This window comes from Chlamydotis macqueenii, chromosome 7 (genome assembly GCF_036417535.1).
Source record: "Chlamydotis macqueenii isolate bChlMac1 chromosome 7, bChlMac1.mat, whole genome shotgun sequence".
NCBI lineage: Eukaryota > Metazoa > Chordata > Aves > Otidiformes > Otididae > Chlamydotis > Chlamydotis macqueenii.
In genome coordinates this window covers 21,113,284-21,138,110 of record NC_141562.1, presented here as the reverse complement: position 1 = coordinate 21,138,110, position 24,827 = coordinate 21,113,284, and the positions used below count along the sequence as shown (strand labels likewise).

General features: G+C 39.7%; 2 protein-coding genes across 4 annotated transcripts in view; one reads left to right on the top strand and one right to left on the bottom strand.

Moving 5' to 3' along the window:
• Positions 1 to 24,827, top strand: part of LOC104473828 (putative lysosomal acid lipase/cholesteryl ester hydrolase) — a 177,955-nt gene that overhangs the window by 131,691 nt on the left and 21,437 nt on the right. The window lies entirely within an intron of this gene.
• On the bottom strand, positions 362 to 22,710 carry STAMBPL1 (STAM binding protein like 1). Of its 3 annotated transcripts, none has more exons than XM_086752123.1 (12): positions 22,627 to 22,710; positions 12,027 to 12,221; positions 10,911 to 11,128; positions 9,434 to 9,509; positions 7,860 to 7,955; positions 6,549 to 6,903; positions 5,812 to 5,936; positions 4,780 to 4,917; positions 4,020 to 4,132; positions 2,359 to 2,458; positions 1,581 to 1,621; positions 362 to 669 (listed from the first exon to the last, which is right to left on the bottom strand). In XM_086752123.1, exons 2-12 carry the CDS (start codon positions 12,108 to 12,110, stop codon positions 639 to 641), a joined length of 1,377 nt encoding a protein of 458 aa, XP_086608249.1. In that variant the 5' UTR covers positions 12,111 to 12,221; positions 22,627 to 22,710; the 3' UTR covers positions 362 to 638. The 3 variants fall into 3 exon arrangements, with proteins under 3 accessions (XP_086608249.1, XP_086608251.1, XP_086608250.1); XM_086752125.1 differs by having other exon boundaries at positions 6,549 to 6,672; XM_086752124.1 differs by lacking the exon at positions 1,581 to 1,621.

Genomic DNA, 24,827 nt, shown 5'->3' with positions numbered 1-24,827 from the left:
GTTGCTGGAGACGACACATTTCTCTAAGGGATTCTGATGTATCTCTGCTATTCCAAGATGTGATGAGGGTCAGCTCTCAGGTAAAGGACTTGTGTTTTCTGCTTAATAACTTAGCTGAAACTTGAGCTATACAAGGATGGAAAGGGGAAAAGGATGAGAAGGAAAAAAAAAAAAAAAAAAAAATCACCCAAACTGATGTATTTGCCTCTACAACATGTAATGTAAATTCACTGAAGCAGTGAAGAGATGTACATAGCTGGAAGTCACAAAAAGCCAACTACTCTTAAAAATACGCTATTCTCAGTAAGCAATTAATGCCAATAAGGGACAAAAGAAACATTACTTATTTTAGCGCAGTTACTGTTGTTTGAAGTTAATTTTATTGTTGTGTTTTATAGGTGAAATTTGTTTACAGATTCAGGGGTAATGCCACTGAACTCCATCTTGACAGAGCAACAAAATAACTCCAAAACAGACTAAAGCAATAAATATCAAACCATTCAATCTAAAATGTATAAATATAAAAGTCATTTCTGAAAATGTAGGAAAAAACAGGAATCCATGTTTCTCTTTTGGCTGTTTGTATAGTAACATCGCTGTCATCCATCCGTATCACCTCAGATCCAGCACAATTATCTTTATGTCTTTCCCGACCACATGGGTACATGGCTGCAGAAGAAGTCAACCCATTACTCACAGAAATCAGTTTCAGTAAGATAGCATATGTAGGCTATTGTTTCCTTTTTATTTTCTCTGCCTGCTTAATACTATCCCTATCTATCCAGTTTTGATTGTACTTGTCACCGTGCCTGTTCACAGGCAAACCTGATCATCACAGATATAGACTGCTGACTAAAGCAAGGACAACAACATGCAATCAGAAATAAATTTCTAAGGAGGATATTGTTTAGTGCTTAGCCTGTGAAACAGATTATAGGTCTGTGCTATCCTTTATGTATCACAGCATGGGAGACCTGAAATGGAGAAGGAAGGTGCTGTGTGCTGCATTAGAACAGGTGCATGGGGAACAGCAGCAAGGAAAGCATGAACTCTGTTCTCTTCCTGCAGTAGCTTCAGATGTGTCTGCCCACATTATGGATTTTTTTTTTTTAAGCACTCAAAACTAGACTGTGTCTTTAGACACAGTCGTGACTAAGTAACAGCTTGTTTTGGGTCTGTGGAGAAGAGTTTTTACCACACCAGACAAAAACAGATTAGGATTGTACTAGTCCTGTTTCACGAAGCTTCCTGCATCATCAACTCTGATATTTTTCCTCCAGGATATGAGGCTATGATCTTACTGGTTTTTTTTTTGTTTTTTTTTTGGAAGATCAGTGTGTTCTGGGGATTGTACCTGAAAGAATATTTGAGTTTGACATGCGGTACCAGCACTATGTCTAATGTTTATAAATGAACTGAAGTGGCCAGTGACTTCATTGATTAACTAAGTCTGTAAAGGACCACTGAAAAGAGCCCATCTGGAATAAAAGTCTTAAAAGTTTTCAGAGTTGGACTACCTTCTCATTATCCCTACAGTCAGCAACAAAAGAACAGAACAAAACAAAACAAAGAACCCAAACCTGTTCTCTTTTTGAGGAGTCATACTGACATTCTGAGAGTCCTACAACAAAGAAGTAATTTCCAATGCCTTTCAGCATTACTTATCTGCATTCAGTCATTTTATTTCAGCTATATGAGATGCTCTGTATTTGAAATGATCCCAATGTTAAAAAATATATATCTATATATCTATATATATATGTATATATTTTCTCAATTATTCAAAGGTAAAGAATGTTGTCTTCCAGACTTTGGAGACATTTCTGATAATTCTGAATGACTGTACTGTTCAGCCATACATATAGCATACTGTGGTATTAAAACATCAAAAGATATGGTAGTTACTGAGAAAAGGTTACAAGAAACCCAGGGAAAATTTTGGGCAAGGAAATAAGGCTTAATCTACTCATAGCTGTACTTTTTAGCTGCTGGGACACCACAGCTGGGGAGATGAACTGAGTATCCCCAGTCTGAACCTTTAAAAACTAAAGAGCTCAGGAATAACACCCATTTGAAACTGTGGCTTCTGAAAGCAGGTAAAAGTTGTGACTGATGGTAACTGCCTCTGGTTACCCACCATTTGAATGGCTATGTATGTGTATCACACATCTCACGGCTGCTATTTACTGTTAAGTGGACTCCTGATGTCTATGTCAGTCAGTGAAGTAAAGGTAGTCAATTATTAAAATGGGGGAAAAATACAAAGAAACCTAATCTGAAACACATGTAATTTTTGCTTGCAGCAGAACCACAGGCAAGAATTTGAACAGCCAAAAACACGTTGGATTATATACTTACATTAAATAACCTAGGGTCTTTTGTATGCGGATGGAATCCCTTCTTTTTACAAGCAGAAACTTCTACCATGCCAGCATTAGTAAGTCTGAAGATGCCAGTGCTGCAAAGCAAAAGATGAAACTCCTGTTACATACTGTCCCCATAATACAAGGCCAAAGTTTCACGTACAAATTGCTTAGTTTAACAGAAGGACAACAGAATGGTACTCAGTGATCTTTGGTACACAGGAGCTAAGGCTAAGTTGGATTGTTAAGATATTTGAAATCAAGGGGAGCTGTATTCCTGTAAAGAAAGAGATGATTAGGGGAAGGGGAGAAAGAGACCACAGTACTGGTGCTAGTCACATTAGGCAGGTTAGGCTACAAAGAGTCAAGGCTAGTTCATGCAGGAACAAACCAGAAAGGTGTTTAGATTGCATTTGACTCACTGAACTCCAGAGGGGCAACTTACTTAGAGAACAGCCTTTAAGCTAGCTGTGTAAATGACTAGTGAGAATACGCATCCTTCCCACTCTTTTAGGTAATCAAGTAATAAAAATTACTAGAAAACACATTGTTGCATATGCATGACCTAACACTGACTATTAAACAAAACGTTAGAAAACCCATCCTTCTATAAAGAACATTAATACCCAATAACTACAGGACAGCACCTGATTAATAAATGTTACAGATAGAAGTAATGGGTTAGAGTTGGTTACAGGGTATCAGCATAAACTATGAAAGAAGCTTGAAAGACCAGAGATTTGAAAAGGCATGCAGACGTGCACTGGGTTACAAAGCCTAGTGCTTGTGCACTTCCCACTCAATCTATAGTTACAGCTCTGATATCTGAATGGCCCATTTAGGAACTTAGGCAACCAGAATGGGATTCATAGGAGTCATCTACAGGGGCAGAAGGCCAGAAAGAAAGGCTGATGCACAGTCTAAACAACAGAGTTAGTTAGCCCTGAGGCCTTGAAACTCCAAGCATAACAAAGCAGCATCACAAAATTGAGGTTGGAAGGAACCTCTGAAGATTGTTTAGTCCAACCCCCCTGCTACAACAGAATCACCTTAAGCAGGTTGCCCAGGACCATGTCCAGTCAGGTTTTGAATATCTCCAAGGATGTAGACTTCACACCCTCCCTGGGCAACCTGTTCCATTATAAACCATCACATTAATTGTTACACAGTTCCAGGTTTTTCCAGATACTTATTGTTTGTATTTTATGAAATACAAAAGTAAGACCTTATTATCAAAAAAAGTGATCTTTATCCCTCTACTCCCCAAACTGCAATTTTCATATCATCCTAGAGAAATTTGCCTAACCCCTCCACTTCCTTCATCAGACAGAATGAAGATAGATCTGTGGTAGGGCACTGGCAATGAGGTGTCCAGAAGAACAGCTCCTACTATTACTACTTGGTTGAACAGAGTATAAAAATAAATAAAATCTAAAACATGGAGCTGGGAGGGAGGAGGAGAGACAAGCCAGAGTTAATACTGTGCATAGAGACTGACTGGAATGCAAGTCTAAACAACTTAGACAACTAAAACAAAGTCACAATACAATATTCCTGCCCTTCATCCTAGCTGATGTGCTGTTTGCATTTGATCAAATTTTAAGATAAGGAGCAAGGGAAAATATCTAAATATTACTTAGAAAAATCAGAACTCACTCATTATGCTTTGGTGAACAAACAATTGCAATGGCCTCTGGCAACATTAGCTGATAAGAACAATGAGTATGAAGATCAACACTGGATAAGAATGCCGTTTGTGTTGGATGTGTCTACAAAAAGAAAGGGAAAACTCAACATCACGAAATATTTCTTACAAATCAAGGTCGACACACATTCAAGAAGAAAAAATAGTTTGTAACAAGTGATAGGGTCAGTACTTTCCCAGGTTGGTTTCTTAAGTTCCTATTAACCCAGATTCCATATTGTTGGGGTGCCTTTTCAGGATGAGGTTTACGGAGGCACATTCACAACTAGATGCACAAGCAATTTTCTGATCATGGGGGGAAAAGGTGGAATGAAGAAGCACAAGACAAAAGGAAATCACTTCATGGTCCAAAATCCCTAAGAGTGAAATTAATATAAAGTTTAAACAACACAATGCCATCCCCCCCAAATTTCAAATAAAGTAGAAAAATAAATGGCATTAAAAAGTAAAAAAAATACCCCTAAACTGATATAAACAAAAGTTGCACTGGCAAAAGCAGGCCCATTGTGTCAACAGGATGCCTCAATTTTGTTAAGAAATACTCATGTGTGGAGAACATTAGTGCTCTTTTACACCACTACAGTCAGTATTAAGAGAGCAAATTAATATGGATTATTCCAGTTATTTCTTTAGATTGCAATTTCAGGGGTTTCTTTCACATAGTATGCAGACCTGATACAGAAAAATCCAGAATCTATGAGTCATACGCACATGAATCCAACCCAAAGTGAGGAGATCATACTGATCCTGAATACCAAATAATTCTTCCACGTTCTCCATGTCACAGTAGTCTGGTCCTGCAGATTGCTTTGGCACTATTACATGGGTAATAGTAAATTCATTATGTGTCTGTAAAAAAACCATTGATTTAGAGTGGAAAAAATGAACTAATGAATAAATGCTAAATCAGAATCTGAAAGATGTTGGCCTATCAGCTAAAACGAAGCAGTACAGCTCCACTGATTTCAGTGCAGCTATACTGACTTGCTGCACCTGAAAATATACCTTAGCTTTTTATCATCAGAACATATAGGGAAGTATTAGTAACAACATGCGATTGTTGGATTGAAATGTTCACAGAGACCAGTGTGAAAAGGATGTCTTTAAAAAAAAAATTAAAAGTATGAAAAAAAGAAGTTTGAGAATACTATTATTATTTTATTTGAAACTTGGAACATCACTACTCTTGCTATTCTTTTTCTTTATACAATTAAAATACAAAGAATTTTAAAGATAATGTCCAAGTGTATGCCAGCATCAGCCATGACATCTTTCCTGGCTCTGAAAGGATGTTAAATGTTATCTAGGTCAAAGGAAAAAAACAGCCTGAAAAATCAGATGTTCTACAGCTTGATAGGGGGATTTTCTTCTTCTTTTTTGTTGTGCCATTATGAATTTGATGACTCCAGTAGATTCTAACAGTCTTTATATTTCATTGTCCTGTAACTAAACCTCACTTACCTTAGATGAATGCCAGAGAAAGTACTCGAAAAAGCCTGTATTGTACAGCATGCTGAAAAACTTGCTACATTTTATAATGACAGCAGTGTAACTTTGATCAACTGTTTCCCCAATAAGGCAAGCCCACACTGCTGAAGTGACCACTCAGGTTATAATATGAAGTTAATTACATTAAAGGTTAATTGTTTAAACCTGCTTGTGCTCTGAAATAGATACATTACAGGAAAATACAGCACTATCAAATATGCCTTTCCCCATACAAAAGTGAGTGTTAAACTGTACCAGTTTTCCACAGAGAATTCCACATGTCTCTATTCCTCTTACGGTATTTGCCTCCGCTAGCAGCAGAAATTTGTGGCAGAGATCCCTGGGCAAAATGACGCCTCTGAGTGCTTCGGCCAATTGAGCTAACAAAAACCAAAAAAAAACCCCAAACAAACAAAAAAAGGAGAGAGAGATAAAAAGGCATTTGCAGCTTACACAGGGAAGTTCTCTAAAATTAGGAAATATACACAGTTAAAGGAAATTATTAAAAGTGAAAGAATGATACTTACCACATCAGAGATTTCTAAAGAGAATAAATCTACAGCACAAACACTTCACCCTAAATTGAGGTCACCAGCCTATAAGATACATTCACTAGCCTGCCCCTGAGGTGACATTGAGCTGAACGCCATTTCCCAGGCTAGGACTTTCCAGGGCAAACCATTGCAGGTTCTGCTTCTGTTCCCTTCAAGTCAACAGCAAGATTCAGACTTCATTCCACAGGAACACTAAGGCTCAATCTCTAGATCCATCTATTGGTACTCAACCGGAAAACACGAAGCTGTGCAGCTAAACTCATCTGAAAACGAAGAAACTATTTCAAACTGTTGTGTGTACAACAACCTGCTCATGCCTACTTCACTATGGACATCCTCATGGTGAATAAATATATATGCATATGCAATATGTGGACTGCTACAAGCAGCAAAGAGGCAGATAAAACAAAAAAGAAAAAATATAATCTCTGCACTTACTCTGAACAGCACTTAAAGTAGCCACTGGCTTTAAGACCTGGTTTACTGGGGGTGAATGTCCAGTGCAGCCAGATGTGCCACTCCTCTCTTTTTTCTCAAGCAGTGCAGCAGATAAGGAACTGTTCTGCGGTATAGAAATACAAGATAGCATACTTCCATCTATCTGTTCAGACATAACCATGCTCTCTTTGATTTTCTGATCTCGAGCTAGTTCTTGCTTCTTAAGTTGATCCTCAAAGAATTGAAACTGTTCTGATTCAAGCTGCTGTTGCCGCATATGTGCGATTCGTTTCTTCTCTGCATCTATTAGCTTTTGATGCTCTAGTTTCTTCAGAAATTCAGTTTTACGTTTGTTCTGAAACATATGCAAAATAGTGACATTCTCAGAACACAAAAAAAAGCTGCAAAAAAAAAAAAAAGAAGGGAAAGACGCAATCTAGTTGCTTAATAAAACCATCAAATCCTGTCATTAAAAATTAAGTCTTTTGGAACCTGTTTGCTGAACTGGCAAATATAACTATATCCCCAAAATATTACGATATGGAAAAAAATACAGGAAGGAACTCCTAAGACAAAGCTTCCAACTTGCATACCTGTGGTGGTCTGTTTTACTTCAGTAGTGATAGCACTTGCCTCATTCACCCATTATAATAAAGTCAATAACATAAAAAACTATCACAAAGTCATTTCTTAAATGTCACAAAATGTCGCAAACAAAATAGAACAGGAAAGCAATCCTCAAACAAATCGGTGACAGGAATATGGGATGTGGTGTTTTGCATTTTGGGGTTTGCTTTGGTTTTGTTTTTTCCTTTGTCCACAATTCCCTAGGTCAATTTTTTAGGGGAGGAAAGAAAAAGATGCTTTTTCTCAAATGCTTTTTCCAAGATAAGTTCTTAAAACTACAGATCCTTTTTTTCAGTTACTTCAATACACAAGATGCAAATATTTACAGTCTCAAACAGGATGAATTCAAACTTGAGCACATTCAGAGACAAAGTATCTTTTCCACATACTCATGTAAGTGTATCAACAGTATCCTCTTTATAAAACAGAATCAGAGTGTACCAAAGACCTACTCAGATATTTGTAGACAGTTATTAAGTAAATATCACAGCACATTTATTTCCAAGCATACACTTGCATTATGTATTTTTGAATGACCGACTGATTAGATTCCGAGAAGTGAAAAGTCATTCTAAGCAGCCCATGAATGATTAGGTTCTTGTAGAACTGGCATTTTACTGACTAATTTTTATATGACAGAAAAATATTAATACAACAAAGATTTAATAACCATATAAAACTTACTTTGCTCTGCATATATTCTTGATATTCTAAGTTATATTTTTTTAAAAGATCTCTCTTCAATTCATCTGTCCGTGGAAATGCAACCTCCTTCAATTTCTTTGGGGTGAGATAAGGGAGAAAGATTAAGTAAGTTTACTTTTCACTTTTTTAAAGAACCACCTGAAAAACAAACTCAGCTGTAATACAAATGTTAAAAAATACCAAATAGAAAAAATTACTGCTTTTCTCTCAGGAAACAAAAGAAGAAATATACACTAAATCATCAGCTTATGGGACTTCTATAGTTCATTGATTTCAATAATGCTATCTTAGTTTATGTCAGTGAAAGGTGAGACATGACTACTTCTTATCTCAAGGAAAGATTAGTCCTTTTTCTAGCAATCTGTTATCTCTGTTTTATTTAATAAGCATGTGATCACTAACATTTTTGTTGTAGGTATAATTTATTTAAAAAGCTAAGTCCAACTTTCCATGTTTCCGGTAGGATCATCACATTTTTCTCTGTGACTCCCTGGACAGAAATATGACTGAATATGTCCATTTCCAGGTGGGGAAAAAAAAATGTTTATTTGCAGAGACAGCTACACATGTAGCTTCCTGTGACAGCCCCAGCAGACAAAACAATTTTGCTTTGTAAAACAAAAGCAATGCCCAACGATTCCTACTGATGCAGACGCTACTACAAAACAATTTAGAGGCTGTAGGCAAAGGAGGGAAAGACACCAGGTGCTTAATCCCACTGAGTGTGCTTAATCCTACTGAGTGCCATAGGCAGAAACATGTTAGATGCCCTTTCTCAACAGGGATGTTTTCCTAGATTGTGGCCACACTCAAAAATTTGGCATGGAGCATTTTGGCTTTGAAAATACCATGATTCAGCTTTAACAGTAGAGAAAGCATGCAAATATGGTAGCATGAAGCAGGAGACGCTTACACTTATTCTAACAATTCTCACTGGGCAATTCCAGATGTTTTAACCTCAGCATAAGGCTGTATTTGAAACTTCTCTTTTAGGGGAGGGGGAAAAAAAAAAACCAACAAAAACAACTAAAACTATTTTGTATACAAGTGGAGGGGAAAAAAAATCTGATAAAAACTAAGTAAATACATATTCGTAATAAAGACAGCAAAAATATACTTTGATTATTTAGCAGGGTAAGCAAATACTGCACAGACACCAGTAATGCCACACATCTCTCTTTCTCTCTGTGATAGTCAGTTTGGACCATTAGCCACTCACATAACTGGGACAAGAATCAAACTCTAAGTACTGTTTAATTAGTGTATTTTTAACACGTGAACCTTCAGAAATAGAGGTACCTGAGTTTCCAACAATCTACCAACTAATTCAGAGACCGTTCTTGTTTACCTTTCCGAACAATAATTTAATTTCCAGTAATGATAAATGATTAAACCAAAATAAAAGATTAATGACTAGTGGAGAAAGGCATCAGAAATTCAAGCTGTGGTGGGTGCCATGGGCTATGCATGCACTGAGGGAAAAGGAGTACTAGGACAAAACAGAGAGATTCTGGGGGAAACATTTCTTAAAGGCCAGGAAATCATAACCCTACCTTAATAATATCTTGTTTTTCTGGTACTGCACATTGGTGATAGTCTCGGTGACTGGGCAGCTTTTCTACAAACAACCTAGAAAATTAAATACGCATGTGTTCACCTCATGATCCAGAGGAATATCCACATTAGCTTTTATGCTGGCAGAAAAAGCACTCACATAAATGTTAAACACCGAATTCCAGATGACTTGGAGCAGGTTTATACATATTTGTTTAAAGTAACACTTAAATTCTTGTATAGACTTGTATGGGACACAGAGTAATGGCAGGAGATCATTTTCTACATCTGATTAAATTTTGGTTTTCATTAGTAGTGGTTGGCTTAAAAAAAAAAAAAAGACTAACTAGCAGCCAGAACCTAAAAATAGCCCACAAAAGCACCCTTCACCCTAGCCAGTGTTATTAAATCCTATTTCTGTTGTCTTTATCTGTCCTTAGCTGAAATGCTGAATCTTAAATAGGAAGTCCAGAATGCAGCACCGACTACCATTAATGCATTTATTTTTACCAGGCCAAGATGCACAGCTAACTGCAGTATTATAAACCTACTCAGACATCTGAATTATAGCAACAGTCAGCTGCAAAGAGTATGGAATATACAGGTGCTATAATTTTTTCAGCAATTTGTGCAATATTCACCTCCAGACTCTTTTTATAGAGATACATACATTTAAAATTAAGTGGAATAAGAAAGATTTGGTCTGGTTTTCAGAGTATGCTGAAAATAAGGGTAGGTTTCCTGTTATGAAAATTTTAAAATATGCATATAACAAAAAACCTTTTCAGAAGTAACAAATCAAACCAGTGCAGCCGCCAGCAAAAGTAGGGAGTTAAAAATCTGCCACTAATATATTTTTCAACTGGTTATTTTGAGAGTTGTAATGAAAGTTGTTTGGATTTCTTGGGGATGGAGGCAGGAAGAATCATCATACAATGAACATATATTGTGGATTTTGTATTTACTCCTGTAAAAAACCAACAAATTACGCTTAACCCTTTTGTGGAAGAAAAGTAAAGGGGCAAAAAGCCTTTTTTTCATGTTCTTTAAGTGCTGTGCAATGCTACCATCTTTAAGATCTCCAGATACTCATAGGGCTTAAATAGTAAAGACTCAGAAACCTTATTTAAATATTGCTTTTTAAGCCAAGTTGCTATTTAACCAACATGATGATAGATACAGAATAATCTGTGGGAAACAGTGCTCATAGTATAGCCTGGTACAGTAAACTTAAACCTCTGTACATTAGGTTAGCTCACGCCTGGCAGTTAATAGATGAATAGGGCTACGATACTGACAGTCTAGATGAAATTACAACAAAGACCGTGGTTAAAGATTTCAAAAGAACAAAGCTATTCTGCAAGAAAATAGTAAACATTTTTCTCCTACTCTATAGAGGTACCCTGTTTTCACTGCAACTCTTCATTTCAGTTTACTAAGAATTATAAGCTGTAGTGACTAAAAATGTTTTCTTACGTTATGAACTTATTATAAAAAACAAAAGCATTCTCCAGATTTCCCTCCTCCATATATACTGATGCCATTCGCTCCATCTCTACTCCAGATCTAAAGTAACGACGTGGAGTGATATCTTCATTGATTGTGATATTGCTGCCAAGTTTGCTTAAGGCACGTACTCTCTCTTCTGGGGTCACAGAGATGTCTGTATGGTCAGGAATAGCTACCAGCTTTTTCTGAAAAAGAACAGAGATATTAGCAAAGAGAATCAGATATTATGTTTCACTTTCAGTAAGTGATCTCACTCAAGAAACTCAAGGGAAATTTTCAGGTTTTTTCTCAAAATAGGCATTAGTTTCCCCACCGCTAGCCATAGTTGAAAACATTCTAACATGTTTCTCAATTGTAAAAAAATTGTGATTGTAATTACAAACAAAAAGTGATCTTATCCCCCTCCTCAAATCTTCAAACTACAAAAAATCCTAGAAAAAATATTAAGACAGAATTAAGTAAATCCCTGTAGAAATGATCAAAGGCAACACAAAGCATATCCTCTTTAGAATGCTGCACACATGAAATTCTATAAGGTTCTGCCTTATATTAGTGAAATAATTTGGTGGAGGGCCTGAATATTCAGTCTCCTGTTACATAATGTATAGAGTATGACTGCTAACAAAGAGCAGTAAGTTTCCCTGCTCAGTCAACAGTTCATTTCAAATATTCATTTCTAGTTTCAAACGAGGCAGTTAAAGCCCAAAAAGTTAGAATTAACTGTACTGAAGAAGCAGCATAGCTGCTTATTATAATCATTACCTTCCTGTTAAGTGGCTAAATAATTGGCTACTGCAAGTTTTTTCCTCTTACTTTGATGAAAGTTCTTACTCTTTCTATTGCAAATGTTCACTTCACTTCTCAAAAATCTGATCACTAAAACAGGCTAAAACCCCATAAACTACATATATAGAAATAAAATAAATTCCAACAAAACCATCAGGCAGAATGTGGGAGGAACTGGCAGCGTGCAGGAAAAGACCCCTGTAGCTGACAGCCGACACCGCAAGCAGATCTCTGGAACTGTTTCCTGCTAGAAAGTGAGGCTGCTCAGCCATTAGAGCATTCCTTTGTCATACATACCAATGAGCTGACAGTGAATGGTTGTTCCATGTTGTTCTCTGTCTGCAAACCAAGAAGATGGCTCTTTTCCTCCAAAGTCTCCATCTGACTGCAAAGGGCAGTACCAATACAGCCCTCAGTACTTGCAGCCAGCTGTCTCAGGGTTTATCAGCCCAAGGGGAACTTGAACATAGATACATTGATTGTGGTCGTGTGCTGGAAAAAATAAGACAAGCCATTCAGATTAGAAAGAAATACATTCAAATGTCACGTAAATTTGCATGCTTGCACCCACTCATTACTTTGGTATCAGAGCACTTACATATTTAACAATAATCTGAAATTTAGCAAGCATCTAGAATTTAAAATAGGAATGCGTGTGGGCTTACAGGACAGTTGTGGACTAGCTGAGCTGTTCTAATGTTATTACAGTGGATTCAAACACAATATAACAACTTATTTTTACGATTTTGACAGCAACTGAAAAAAATCCCAACTTTCAAGCATTAAGTGACAAACTCAAAAGTTCAAAAACTAATCACAGAATCTGTTCTCCCTTGAGCATATGTTTTGACAAATATATTTATCAACAGTGTGAATCTGGCATGTTTTTTTCCACTAAGCCTATAATTAAAAATAAAACTTAGCACACAAACTCATATCAGTAATATAAAGCAGAGAAAAATACTTCAAGCACCATGTGTTCCATTTGCACAGCTTGCTGACTTCAACAACACTCAAAATACAATGAACTCTGATGAGTCAACTGATAGTAACTGCTCCTTGAATAGCTCAGAACAGGTAAAGACAAATACATGTTGTGGTCATCAACAACAAGAAAAGAATAACAAAGACCTCAACCTTGAAAGGGAAAGAAATTATTTAAATTGCATTTGAAATATGATAATGAAGCTCCTAATGTGTTTTTTCACTTCTGTGAACTATACCTAAACAGATTTGATCCTGAATGTCGAAGGCGCTTTATATATTGCAACAAATACGCTTTCTGCTTTTGTAAAAGCATAAAGAGTGGGTTCAGCAAAGATATTTTCTCAGCACACCTCTCTCTAGAGGCCAGAGGATTCTGGGTTAGAGAAAACACTAAAGTGTTTTTAGCTGGCTGCATTTCTCAAGTATTGATTTCTGTATTTGGGTCTTCCTCATTTTTTTTCTCAGAAACTAACAGTATTTATTAGATTATTAGACCAATTTCAACCATTAGTGCAAGTATTACAGGAGACATTAAATTTGTTTAAGTAATACACTTTCTTTAAAATAACCAGAATCATTCTGGTTTACTTGTAAAAGCTCTTACTGGTATACTCATTCCACCTTATTAAATCAGTCTTACTCCATTTTTACATGTGACCTCTCAATCTCAATTAATGTATTCTTGCTTGACTTTATACTCATGTTTTTCACTTTCAAGATTTTTATTCCCATCATCAGGCATGTCACAGGTCTGTGAATTCAATTTCAAGACCTTCTGTTTTGAAATTAAGGTATTAAAAATGTTTGCACAATTTGTGACAAGAAAAATGAAGCATGGCTTATACATCCAAGACATCAACATTAGTTGTGGTTGTGGTGCTAATGAAAACAGTTCTCTAAACAATTTAATTTTATATACATGAAGCTCTGGCACAAATGATCAGCTTGGCAGGAGAACCTATTCACTGCCTATTCACAAACTATAGAAAGGCCTCATCGGACCACAATAACAAAATACTTTTGCTTTAGCCTACGCCAAGAAACATACTGCCTCATGGCTAGGTCCACCTGAAACCCTTCTTCAGCTGGACCACTGTAGATGTGGTAGACTCTGAAAGGAGAGGGCTAAAAGCTTGGCCAGTGCAAGGCTCATGTTAATCTTCTGTCCCTGCAGCTCATATTCTAAGCAGAAATAAAATCTTCAGTGAGAGACTTTGCATTCATATGCTCTGTGTGGCTCAGGAATAACCATTAAAAAAAAAAAAGTAAGATCTAAAAAGTATGTATTTTAAAGCCAATTATTCATTCACTTATCCATCACTTGTGGACTTTTTTTTTTTATTTGCCCTAGAAGGAACTGGGAGATCTACAATAGCTGAACAGAAGGCTGGTTTAGGTCTAAAGTATGCATCCTAGTATGAAAAACTGCAAAATATTCCAATCATTCAATTTAGCAAAGAAAATATTGTTCAAAAGTAAAGGGTATAGAAATGTATTTCTATTCAGTTCCCTATTCCAGCAGCTTTTGAGCAAGAAAACTGCTTTTCAATACTTTCTCCCTTATGGACTTTCTCCAAAACCTAGTGAGGAGATGAACATTTAAGGGAATGCTCTTGAGACACTTACCTGTGGAGGACAGAGGACATGGATCATATGCTTCTTTCAACTATTACCACACCTTGAAGACCTTTCCTCCTAGCTGGTAGGCAAGTAGAAAAATGTTACTGCAGCAACTGGGAAACACAAAAGCCACTAATTGGTGTTTTGATTTTGTTTGGTTTTTTTTGGGCCAGTATTCCCAAAAAAGTCTTTGTTAAAGAAGCCTATGATATCCTCCAGCCAAAATCTCTTTGGAGCTGGCACAGGGAGACATCATAGAATCCTTTACTTGCAAACATTTCTCATCTTGGTGGTCTCTAAGTATATTAAAGTTATAAACAGAGGTTATTTCAGTGATTTTTTTAGCCTAAAGAAGCATTAATAATAAGAAAAAAAAAGTGTAACAGCAGGTATTTTAAAGTGGAGACATCTGGTAACAGCAGAAACTCAAACTTCCTCAAAATTGTGTCAGAGCTTTGAAAGGATAAAAAGCTCTGCAGAGAGCACAAGTCAAGCCACAGTGCAAGCAAATTGCTACAAATAAAAGAGGAAACTGACTTTTTAAATTTGGTTTCAGTAACACACTGAAAAACAGACACTGTAAATAAAGAAGAAATACTAGGATGCGCTTGTATCACTTTTACAAAAATGTCAAATAAGACTCAAATATATTAGCTATTACAGGTGGCAGCGTAATTTGAAAAAAAAACAAACAACCTATAAAGAACATGGGCTGTCTTATGACTGCACTCCAATATACTATCCTTAACACGTGGACACACTGGCCAGAATTATACATAATTAAAATGCAGAAAGTTAAGCTTTACTAAAGCCACCACCACAGGCATGTCTGTCAGCTCCCAGGAATGCCTCTGTGCATAATGTTCCTCACGGCGCAGCTTTACAACCACCTTCAGCTGGTCGAAGACCATCATACTGCCAAAGGGCTCCTCTCGTTCTCTCCACACTTCCTTGCATGTCCACTTTGTTGACACCAGTGACAAGTTGTAGCTGACCCAAATTAAAATCAAATAGACTTTTAAAATCAATTACTTCCTTCTCAAACTCAGAATGCAAGGGAGGTGGCAGAACATGAAGGCAGCAAAACAGAGAGCCCCCTTCCGAGGGGCACATTGATATGCGCTGGCTTTGAAAATGCACCCTAGAAATTTGTGCAGCACCTAACAATAATTGCCCAGTCCTGATGAGTGACTCTTTGTCTTATGGAAATACAGCCATTTTTCACTCTACAAGAGCAAAGAGAAATTGAAATATCAAATCTCTCAGTGTAACTGAAATTAATTATATTCACAGATACAAAATAGTTATGCTAATACCGTGAACTACACTCCAACTCCATCCACAGGGGAGAAGTAGCAATGCTAGCTGGGAGCTGTCTCAATCTAATATTAGAGTGTAAAGTGCTCTAAATTTTAAGAGTATATATTCATTTTTCTGCTTTACAATTTCACACACTACAACTACCTGAGATGGACTTAGGGAATGTTTGATTAAGAAGAAATTTCTGGACATTTAGCATGCGAACCAAGATTTTTCTAATGATAGATTTTCTGAGAGTCAGAATATAAGAATTTAACATTCATTCAATAGTTAAGAAACTTCCCTTGTAGCAGCACTCTTCACCAAATCTCATTTCCTCCTCAAAACCCACTTGTTTTCCTATGTGATCCAGCTCATTATACTATGTGTTAATCCATTGTAAAATCCAGCGTTATTAAGTCAAAGGCCCTCAATTTGTTTTCTGTGGCTGAGAAAATCAGTGTTTTAAATGGCACTGAAAGTCATTCTCTCTGTTTGGGCTAACAAGCATGGTACCAAGTACCAGGGAAGTGAAACGCAGAGAGTATATGCAAATAGTAGTACATGAAGATAGAATAAGTACATCAAGACATATCAAGTACCTCAAAAGTAGGCTGACAAGACAGAGGTGGTAGGAAAAGATCAGGAGAATGCATATGCAAACTCTTGTTTTTCTGAGAGGTATAATATCACAATTCATCACAAATTCTCCAATGCCCTCATATTATGTTCCACACTGGCACGTTTCAAACAATAGCCAGGATGGATGGATGTGGACAAACAAAAGCCCCTTTGCCTGCGCTCAGAGCCACAGAGGCATGACCCAGAGAAGTCTGCAAGCTATGTAATTGTGCTCTGTGACGGCAAAAGGTGGTACACATGGCTGCACAGCAAGGCTTATTTGCTCAAGTGCAGTATGAACTATTTAAGTTACACAGTTTGGCGTTGCAATGCCTTGTGTGAAGCCAGCTCACCATCTGGGCAGAAAGAACTTGTACCAGTCTCCATGCATTCCAATGACGGACTCTGAAATGTCATTTAGTACGATATGCCCTTCACCAATATAACCTGACTACGTGAGCTGACTGTACCAGCGAAGACAATGAGGCCAGGCAGGACCAAGTTCTGCCAAAGGATGCACACAGTGCCTGGTGGTACCCCAGAGAGAGGTACTTGAGGCTGCTTTTCCTTCTTCAGTTCTTCAGAAGAGGTTTTTAAATCTTGAATGAGCTTTTCAGATTTATAAGCAAATAACTGCCCAACTTCAATAAGTATTCCATTAGTTTCCACTTTGTAACAATGTTTCAAAGTAGCTAATGTTATTAGTTACTTTGAAACATTAGTTTCTTCTTTGTAAAATATTTTTAAATTCCACAGGAATTAGTCATAACACACTGCCTTCACTGCTGTCAGTAACATTTGTCAATATTATGACTATTGGTCTTACTAAAAAGCTGCATCAAAGACATCACTGGTAAAATTTTCCAAAGCATTTTTTTTCATTCAAAGCTTAGGTTCTGTTAAAAATAACAGAGACTTGGGGCGTTAGCAATGATATTTTTATTTTTTATTTTGCATATTTTTAATAGCGAGTTATTTCAGAAATACTCATCCTTTTTTTTTAATATTTTGGTGGAATGTAAAGCCCAGATGTGGTTCCCATCAAAATCATTCACTGGAGTTCATTGGGATCAAGACTTTTACAGTATATCTAGAAATATTTGCTAATATAAGAGCTAAAATGTGGCATAGTTCCACTTTTTAGAAACTACTCTTGAGAGTGCTTTCTGCATGATAAAAAAGCTTACTTTAATACTGTAATAAGAAGTTAAACCAGAAATACTCTGTTTTACTACACTGTGGCATGCGATGACTATAGAATCCTAGAATAAAGACACATTTCAAACCATAGAGGTCCAGAGAGTCCTCACTAAAACAGCCAAATTAGCAAGTGCAAAAAACACCCACAATGGAACTAAATTGTCTCAACAAATTTGAAATAGGGCACATCCAGTGATTGCCAAAGGAACATAAATGACCATTTCATGCTAAGAAGTCACCTATGGTGCAGATATCCTTATTTTGAAGTGGATGTTCCAAGTGAATTTGGTGAAAAATAGGTTAGAAACACAGGCATCTAATTCATTCAGCTCTTTTTGAAATGCCAGGCCAGGTATTGGCACAGCGCTAAATCATTTATATAGACACCTGGGTTTGATATAAAATATGCTAAAAAACAGCCTAAATGGCAAACTGCCTTCTGTTGGTTCTTCCTAAAAAGAAACAGCATGCTCATCTGTCAGCATGTTTTTTGAAACAACTGTTCACTGTTACAGCAAGCCATTCAGCTAGTATAGTAAGTAGTCCCTTCTGGAAAAAAAAACAAAAACAAAACAAACAAAACCAAAAACCAAAACCACAACAAAACACTGAACATCATGACAAGATCATTCTCTTGTGCACATAAAAACCCAGGCAACCAAAAACAACAGAAGGGCTTTTCAATGAAAAGAAGCACCACAAGGAGCCACTTGCTGAGAACACCACATCTTTCATTGGAGAAGTTGCTCTTCATAGTAGGAGCTACCAAGCTTGGCTCTAGAGAAGCCTGTCTCGGTAATGGTTCATAATTTAACACTGACCCCTAGCTCCATGGATCCACTTAAATAGCATCACCAAGACCTCCTCCCAGGCTCCACTAGCTGTCAGAGGAAGCTGCTGAGCTATACAATCATCTCTCCTCCAAGCGAGTCAAGGTTACATCCTCTTTTTCACTTACTGAAGGACCAGTCCCACCCACCTCCCAGCACACTGTCTAGAGGTCTCTCTTCTCTGCAGACTGTGCCAGAGGCATACGGACAGTAGCATCTTCACCTCCTTGGGTACTGTAAGGGAGAAATTGTGTGCAGAGTAGATGCTCCCTGCACAGATCTGCCAAACCCAAGTCTTGCCTGTATGGTTACACCACTCATTGCTGTATTTTATATCACAAAATTGAGTTTTATTTTCATCTAAAGAAAATGTGGGTGACACAAGGGTCTGTTTTCCCACAGTTAAAAATGTTAAAACAATTATTGGAAGACTTTTTAAATTGTTCTGCAAATATTTGGATGACTGTAGTTAGTTAACATAGCTACTTACATCTCATTCATTTTTATACAGACTATTTTGAAATCAAGATCTAGTATGTCCATGCTACTACAACATAACCCTGTGCATTTGAGCTGTATACACAGGTGATGATTCACTACTAGATTTATTTATATGCTCTGTCTACAAAGATATTACTCACTGTTAAGATAGTTGAGAAACAGGCCAGAAATATTGAACATTGAAACACGCATCTGTGAACTGCTGACAGTTTTTCTTTTGCAGTTTCTTGTGTCAAAACAAAACACAGTCCCTCCCTTTCCCTTTTTTAGTAACACAATTCAGTTCCAGTAGAAAAGCATTTTTAACATAATGGATAAAGTATCATCAATGTTAGAATGTCTTGGATTACAAGCAATAGCCTTCTCAGGCAGTCACTGAAATATACTTATGCAACACAGAACAGCATCTTTCCAGTGACCCACTAAAAGGATGTTCTAGATGTGGTGTAGAAAAACAGTGCCGTTTCCTTCCTTTAGGAAACTCACAACAAATTCCCCAACAAAATTAGTGTCCCAGGGCACATTAAGCCAGAAGAGGGCAGAAAGAAAATAAATAATTGTTGTTACATAATTTGTTCTTTGACAATTCAGCTGAAATACTGAAAAAAGGCATACCTGCAATACGTAATTTGATATGATAAAACCAACTACCACCATGAAGACAAGAAGTTTTGTTGCTAAGGGAAACAAATGACAGACTAAAATCAGCACTTCATAGACTTTCAAGAAACAGAGAAAGCATGATTCCTTGCAAATCCTTAGGTTTCACAGATTTTTCTGCACAGGCAGATTTCTCTGCCTCTGAGAGAAACAGGCAAAGTGCCACTAGGACAGAAGGGTTAAGAACCTTCCTGTTCTTCCTATAAAAGGTAATGATCTTTCTGGCAAGATTTGCTAGTTAATTTTGTAACACTTTCAGACTCTATAACCTCTAATATGGATATTTGTTAATTCGGTGAGTGACTGGTCGCAACAACCAATTTCTGTTTCTATCTGATGACAAATTCCTATTCTGTCTTCTTACGGTTCATAATATAGGTGACAAAAAAAAAAGGAGAATTAAATTTAATTGACATTTCTGACATACAAATTCACAGTTCATCTAAAGACTATTAAATTGCCTATAAAGAAGGAAGCTTGTCTTGTGGCCTTAAATACAGAAAAAAAAAAAACTTGGGGCATTAGTTCAATGGATTCTGACTAATTTGTACACTAATAGCTAAGTAAGCAAACTACAGGTAAAAAACTGATAGTGATACTACCTACAGGATGGAGTGTGGTCAACCAGTACAAATAACTACCAGTTAATCTGGCATGTTTCTGCAGTACGATGCTTAAATTAAGATAACACAGTTATATATAACACAGTTTGTTGACAGTTATAACTATAACACAGTTGATTTCATAATGAAGTCTTTGACCTCCTGCTCTATCCTAGATGATTCAGGATGCCTCCTGCTATGAGCAGATGGCAAAAAATCCAGTGAAGCTATGCACAGACTACCTTTGAGCCTATTTCCAAAGTATTTGCTTTTCCCTTCAGGATGAGTCCCAATGACCTTTGCAGTCTATCCAAGCTCTTTTCCGTATCAATGGAGAGAGCTAGACATCTCTGAAGGCCAACTGACAGCAGTTCAGAGATGCTAGAAGAGGAAGATATTTTCTGCATTGATTATGTAGTGAGCCCACAGCTTCCCTAACGCAATTCCATACGTTGTGTGCTGAACTGTGAGTCATCTAGAGCTGTCAGCAGGAAGTGGTAGGCAACGGGTTGTGCCTGAGCAGGTGCCTGACTGACAGCATTACCACGAGGTATTATCATCTGTGTAAGATGGAAAATGCTGGATTTTTATAAAAGGGATGCCTGTGCAACAACAGTACTAAGCCACTACACAGGGATCATTCAGGAACTGTACAAGCAAGATTGCTTTCTTTCACGGATTGGTACTTCTATATATAATGGAAACTATTACCAGAAAATATGTTTTCTGGCATGGCAATATAATGTTAAATACTTATTAAAATGCTATAGACAAAGACTTTAATTACAAGACAGCAAACTAAGTTTTAGAACAGAAACTGGAAATGTAACCTTTGATACAGAAATAAAGTCTCAGAAATCGGACAAGGACAGAAAAAAAACCCCACTATGCATACAAGCCTGGCAAACAGAGACCAAATATTTATTTTTATACAGCGTTTACTCAGTATTTTCATGCATAAGTCACCTTGTCATCCCCTCAGCAGCTGAAAATTTCATTACACCCCTCACCTTGAGCTATACTCTTCCTCAGCTTGGTGATTAAACTCCAGAAAATGCCTTAAGGCTTCATCTTGAGCATACTTCATGCACATTAAGAAAAATGCCTTCACAGTATCCCCATAGCAATATCAGTAATAGACATGATTGCAGGATTGATCAAGACACTGAATTCTATTTTTAAACATAATACTATAAAATAACCCCCCTGCACTTGCAGACACTTAAGATACTATTAAAAAACTGTAACTATGAAATTTGCACCTACAGAATGCTTCCTACACTCTCCTGTGATCTATGAAACTCTGGGCTTGTCAACACTGGCCTTCGGTTTAGCTATTCATATCTTCAGCAACCAGACATGCAATATACCAGGCAGAAATGCATTTAGCACATCAGAAAAACCAGCTGTTAAGAGTAGCACAATGTATTGCCTCAGCAACTCAAACCTTGACTCCATTCTCCTAGGAATATCTCAGGAAGTCATGGGTCCATATCCTATTTTGTAGGACCTCATGGTCTAAGGCAATTTATCAAATATGCACTTTTGACAGTCAACCACTTTAGCCTGCAATGAGGAGAAAATCCACTTCTGTGAAGACAGAACTTTCTCAAAACCAGTCTTTGCCTGAGGAATGAACTCCCAGGGGACCACAGTCCATCCAGTACCTCCTAATCTCACCACTTTCCATTATCAGCAAAAGGCCGTTTTTTTTTTTCTGCCCATGACTTCTCAGACAAGCATTGTGAATCAGATGCATATTAAATAAAAAGAATTCCAAACCAAGAGGAATTCCCCTAGAAGATACTTTTCGCCATCCTTCTGAAACAGGACACTGCATCCACGTGTGAGATAAGTGAATTATGTTCTTTGGTGTACTTCAGAGGGACACCTTTGCTCCTACAGAGATCAGCATGAGGGAGGTACAAAATGAGGCACATGAGCAGAAATAGCTTAGGAAAGAGTGACAGATGCCCAACGAACACAACTTCTCTTTTTACATTCTTGCACTTTCTGTTCCGATGACAATCCTCCACACGTATATGGAAATTATTTAAAACCAGAGTACTGATAGCAGTTTGATTTCTCTCTGAAAGACGACAGCGTTCTGAACTCCGCTCCCCCCCGTCACCTATTTCTGCGGGCGCAGTGGAACCAGCAGCTTCGCCCGCCGTCCCGCACACCCGGGAGCTGCCAGGCTCACCGCGATGCCCGAGCCGCATCCCCGCACCGCCAGCCGCTCCCCTCTCCGCCTCGCCCGCCCCAGCCCGTTCGTACACAAAGTTCCGCCCAGCCTGGAGCGGGGCGAGTTCCGAGGGGCCTGGGATCGCCGCACCTGGCACCGGGCCGGCGGCGGCCGGGAGCGATCGCGCACCGGGGACGTTCTGCTGGGCAGCGATGCTGACGGAGGGCGCACCGGCCCCGGGAAAGGGCAGCGCACAGCACGGCGGGCACGGCACCGCCTCTTTCTCCCTCTGCCCGCAGGGGCCATTGGCGCAAAGCGCCGGGATGGAGGCGGGGAGGCAGCACCCCGCCAGCTCTCCGCACCGGGAGGCGGCAGCGGCTGCTGCTGCTTACCGGGTATCGCATCCGTGTGAGCGGCCCCGGCGGCCGGTGCTCCTGGAGACAAAGCGAGGGGCGCCCGCCCCGCCGCTGGGCGGCCTGGGCCTCCGCCGCCCGGCCTCGCCCCACCGGCACTCGGTGCCCTGGGCGGCCTGGCGCAGGAGCGGCGGGCGGGGCGGCAGGTGCCGGCGGCGCCGCGGAGGGAGGCCCAGCCCACCCAGTCGCCTTACGGTGCCGCAGTCGGCCTGGGTTACGGTGCGGGGCGAGGGGAGGAGCCTGCGCGGCGGCGGGGCGAGCGGCGTGGCCGCGTCTCTGCTCTGCGCTGCGGGGTCGGCCGCCGCCCGCCGCTACGGCCCAACGGCCACGGCCGCCGCGCGCGCACGGGGCCGCCGCTGCAGCCCAACGGCCGCCCGGGGCGAGAGGAAGGGGCCGCTTGCTTTCGTGCGTGGAGGCGGGGCAGGGCAGCGGGGGCCGAGGGGGTGGGGGGTTCTGCAGCATGGCCACTGGTCGCCCGGCGTGGCTTCCCATGGCCCTGGCGCCAGTCCCTCTGTCGCTTCAGGGAGCGCCTACCTGCTTGGGTACTGGTGGGCGCGCACGCCTCACCTGGGCCAGTCTGCACCTGGGATCGGCGAACTGAGGGGAAAGGCAGTTAGCACCGCTGCTGAGGAAGGTTCGGAGGGGAGGAAGGTTTAAATGAAGGTGCGGTGGCCAGTATGGGGCTGTGGTACCCGGGGACAGGGATGGCTGGAGAGAAGGGGACTTTCTCCCCTAAGGCAGAGGAGGTGGGAGGTTGCAGCAGGAAGGGAGGCTGTCAGCCTGGGCTTCTGAGGAGGCAGGGCGGTGAGGTGCTGTGCTGTGGGCTGGCCCAGATCTCTGCTGGGAACGTCTAGCCAACACAGCAGTCGCTCCATGAGTGTGGATGACTTTCTTTGTGGCCTTCTGCTGAACTTGCTCAGCAGATATGGATCACATTGATGTCTTTCCTGGGGCCCACTCCTAGACACAGAAGTCTAGGTGTGGTCTGAGATACTCGTATTTAGCTCATCCTGCACCCCTAGGTGTGGTAAGGGTGTTTCCCTTCCTTCTGTTCATTATGTGCATGGCTGTTCTGGCAGCTTGGCATCCCAGCCTTGAAGTACCACTCTTGATGCTGGTGGCTGTGGTGTGGGGCAACAGGTCTTGGTCTTGGCTTTAAGAACAGGAGGGACTGATTTGGGCAAGCAATAAAAATCCTGTTTGTTCAAACACTTACCTTGTTCTCTTGGATTTTTTCATAGTATAAGAGGTCAGTGTTCCTGTTGTCCAGCCACTGTCCACTCCAGGGCTGCACTCCCAATGGATGGCCATAAGAAGATAATGTTTTGTTGCAGGAAACTGGCAAGTGGAGAGACTATCTGATGAGCATCTGGAAATTGTTGTCTTCCATTACAGAATTTGGCAATCCTATGTAAAACTCAGTTAGGTCAGGGGTGATGTTAGGTTGAACGTTAGGCTGATTTAGGTGTTCAGTATGGAAGACATTGCATGTTGTGTTCTTTCCCAAGCAGTGTTGGTCACTGAACTGGTTACACCCTGTAACCTTTTGCAGGATGTGTCTGTGTCCGATTCTTCTTGAACAGCACAGGAAGACCCTCTGGAGAAGTTTGAACTTGTTGTCCTGCAGTGCTCCTTGGTGGCTGTTTCCAAGCTAAGTGAGATTAATCTCACACCTGTGTCCACACAACCAGGTTTTTAGGGAACTGCTAGATCCCCCATCATTGCTTTGTATCTGCCCATTGCTTTCTTCAGTTGGGCAGAGCGTGTGCTCTGGTTCATGGAGAATCTGTTAGTTCATGGTTAGCCCTGATGCTGTGGCAGGGAAAGGGCACCACTAGTGAGGGCAGAAGGAATTTGATGTTGCGATTCTCTGTTTTCCCTCCCTTCCATGGTATGTTTTGTGCAGCATCACACTGTCAGGTTCACAGTGTGCAGCTTGCCTGAATGTTAGGCAGTGATGCAGAAGTGTGAGTAAGAGCAATGCTGCCAGAGAGTTCAATGGGGCACTCACTTCCTCTTGACCTGAGCTGGAATTCTTGGTCCTACTCCCCCTCCCTTCAGACCTAGAGCCCGTGTTTGTATTGGGTGTAACATTTTATGTGCTTGTGCCAGGTCTGCCCTGCTACATTGGGGGCTAGGTCTGTTTGGAATTCTCTGGACTGGTCAGAACACTGACATTT

Coding starts and splice junctions, on each gene's coding strand:
- STAMBPL1 (XM_086752123.1), bottom strand. CDS start 12,110: ATGGAGACTTTGGAGGAAAAGAGCCATCTTCTTGGTTTGCAGACAGAG. Junction 7,956..9,433: donor AAAAACAAGATATTATTAAG/GTAGGGTTATGA, acceptor CTCACCCCAAAG/AAATTGAAGGAGGTTGCATT. Junction 670..1,580: donor ACTCCTCAAAAAGAGAACAG/GTTTGGGTTCTT, acceptor CTTCTTCTGCAG/CCATGTACCCATGTGGTCGG.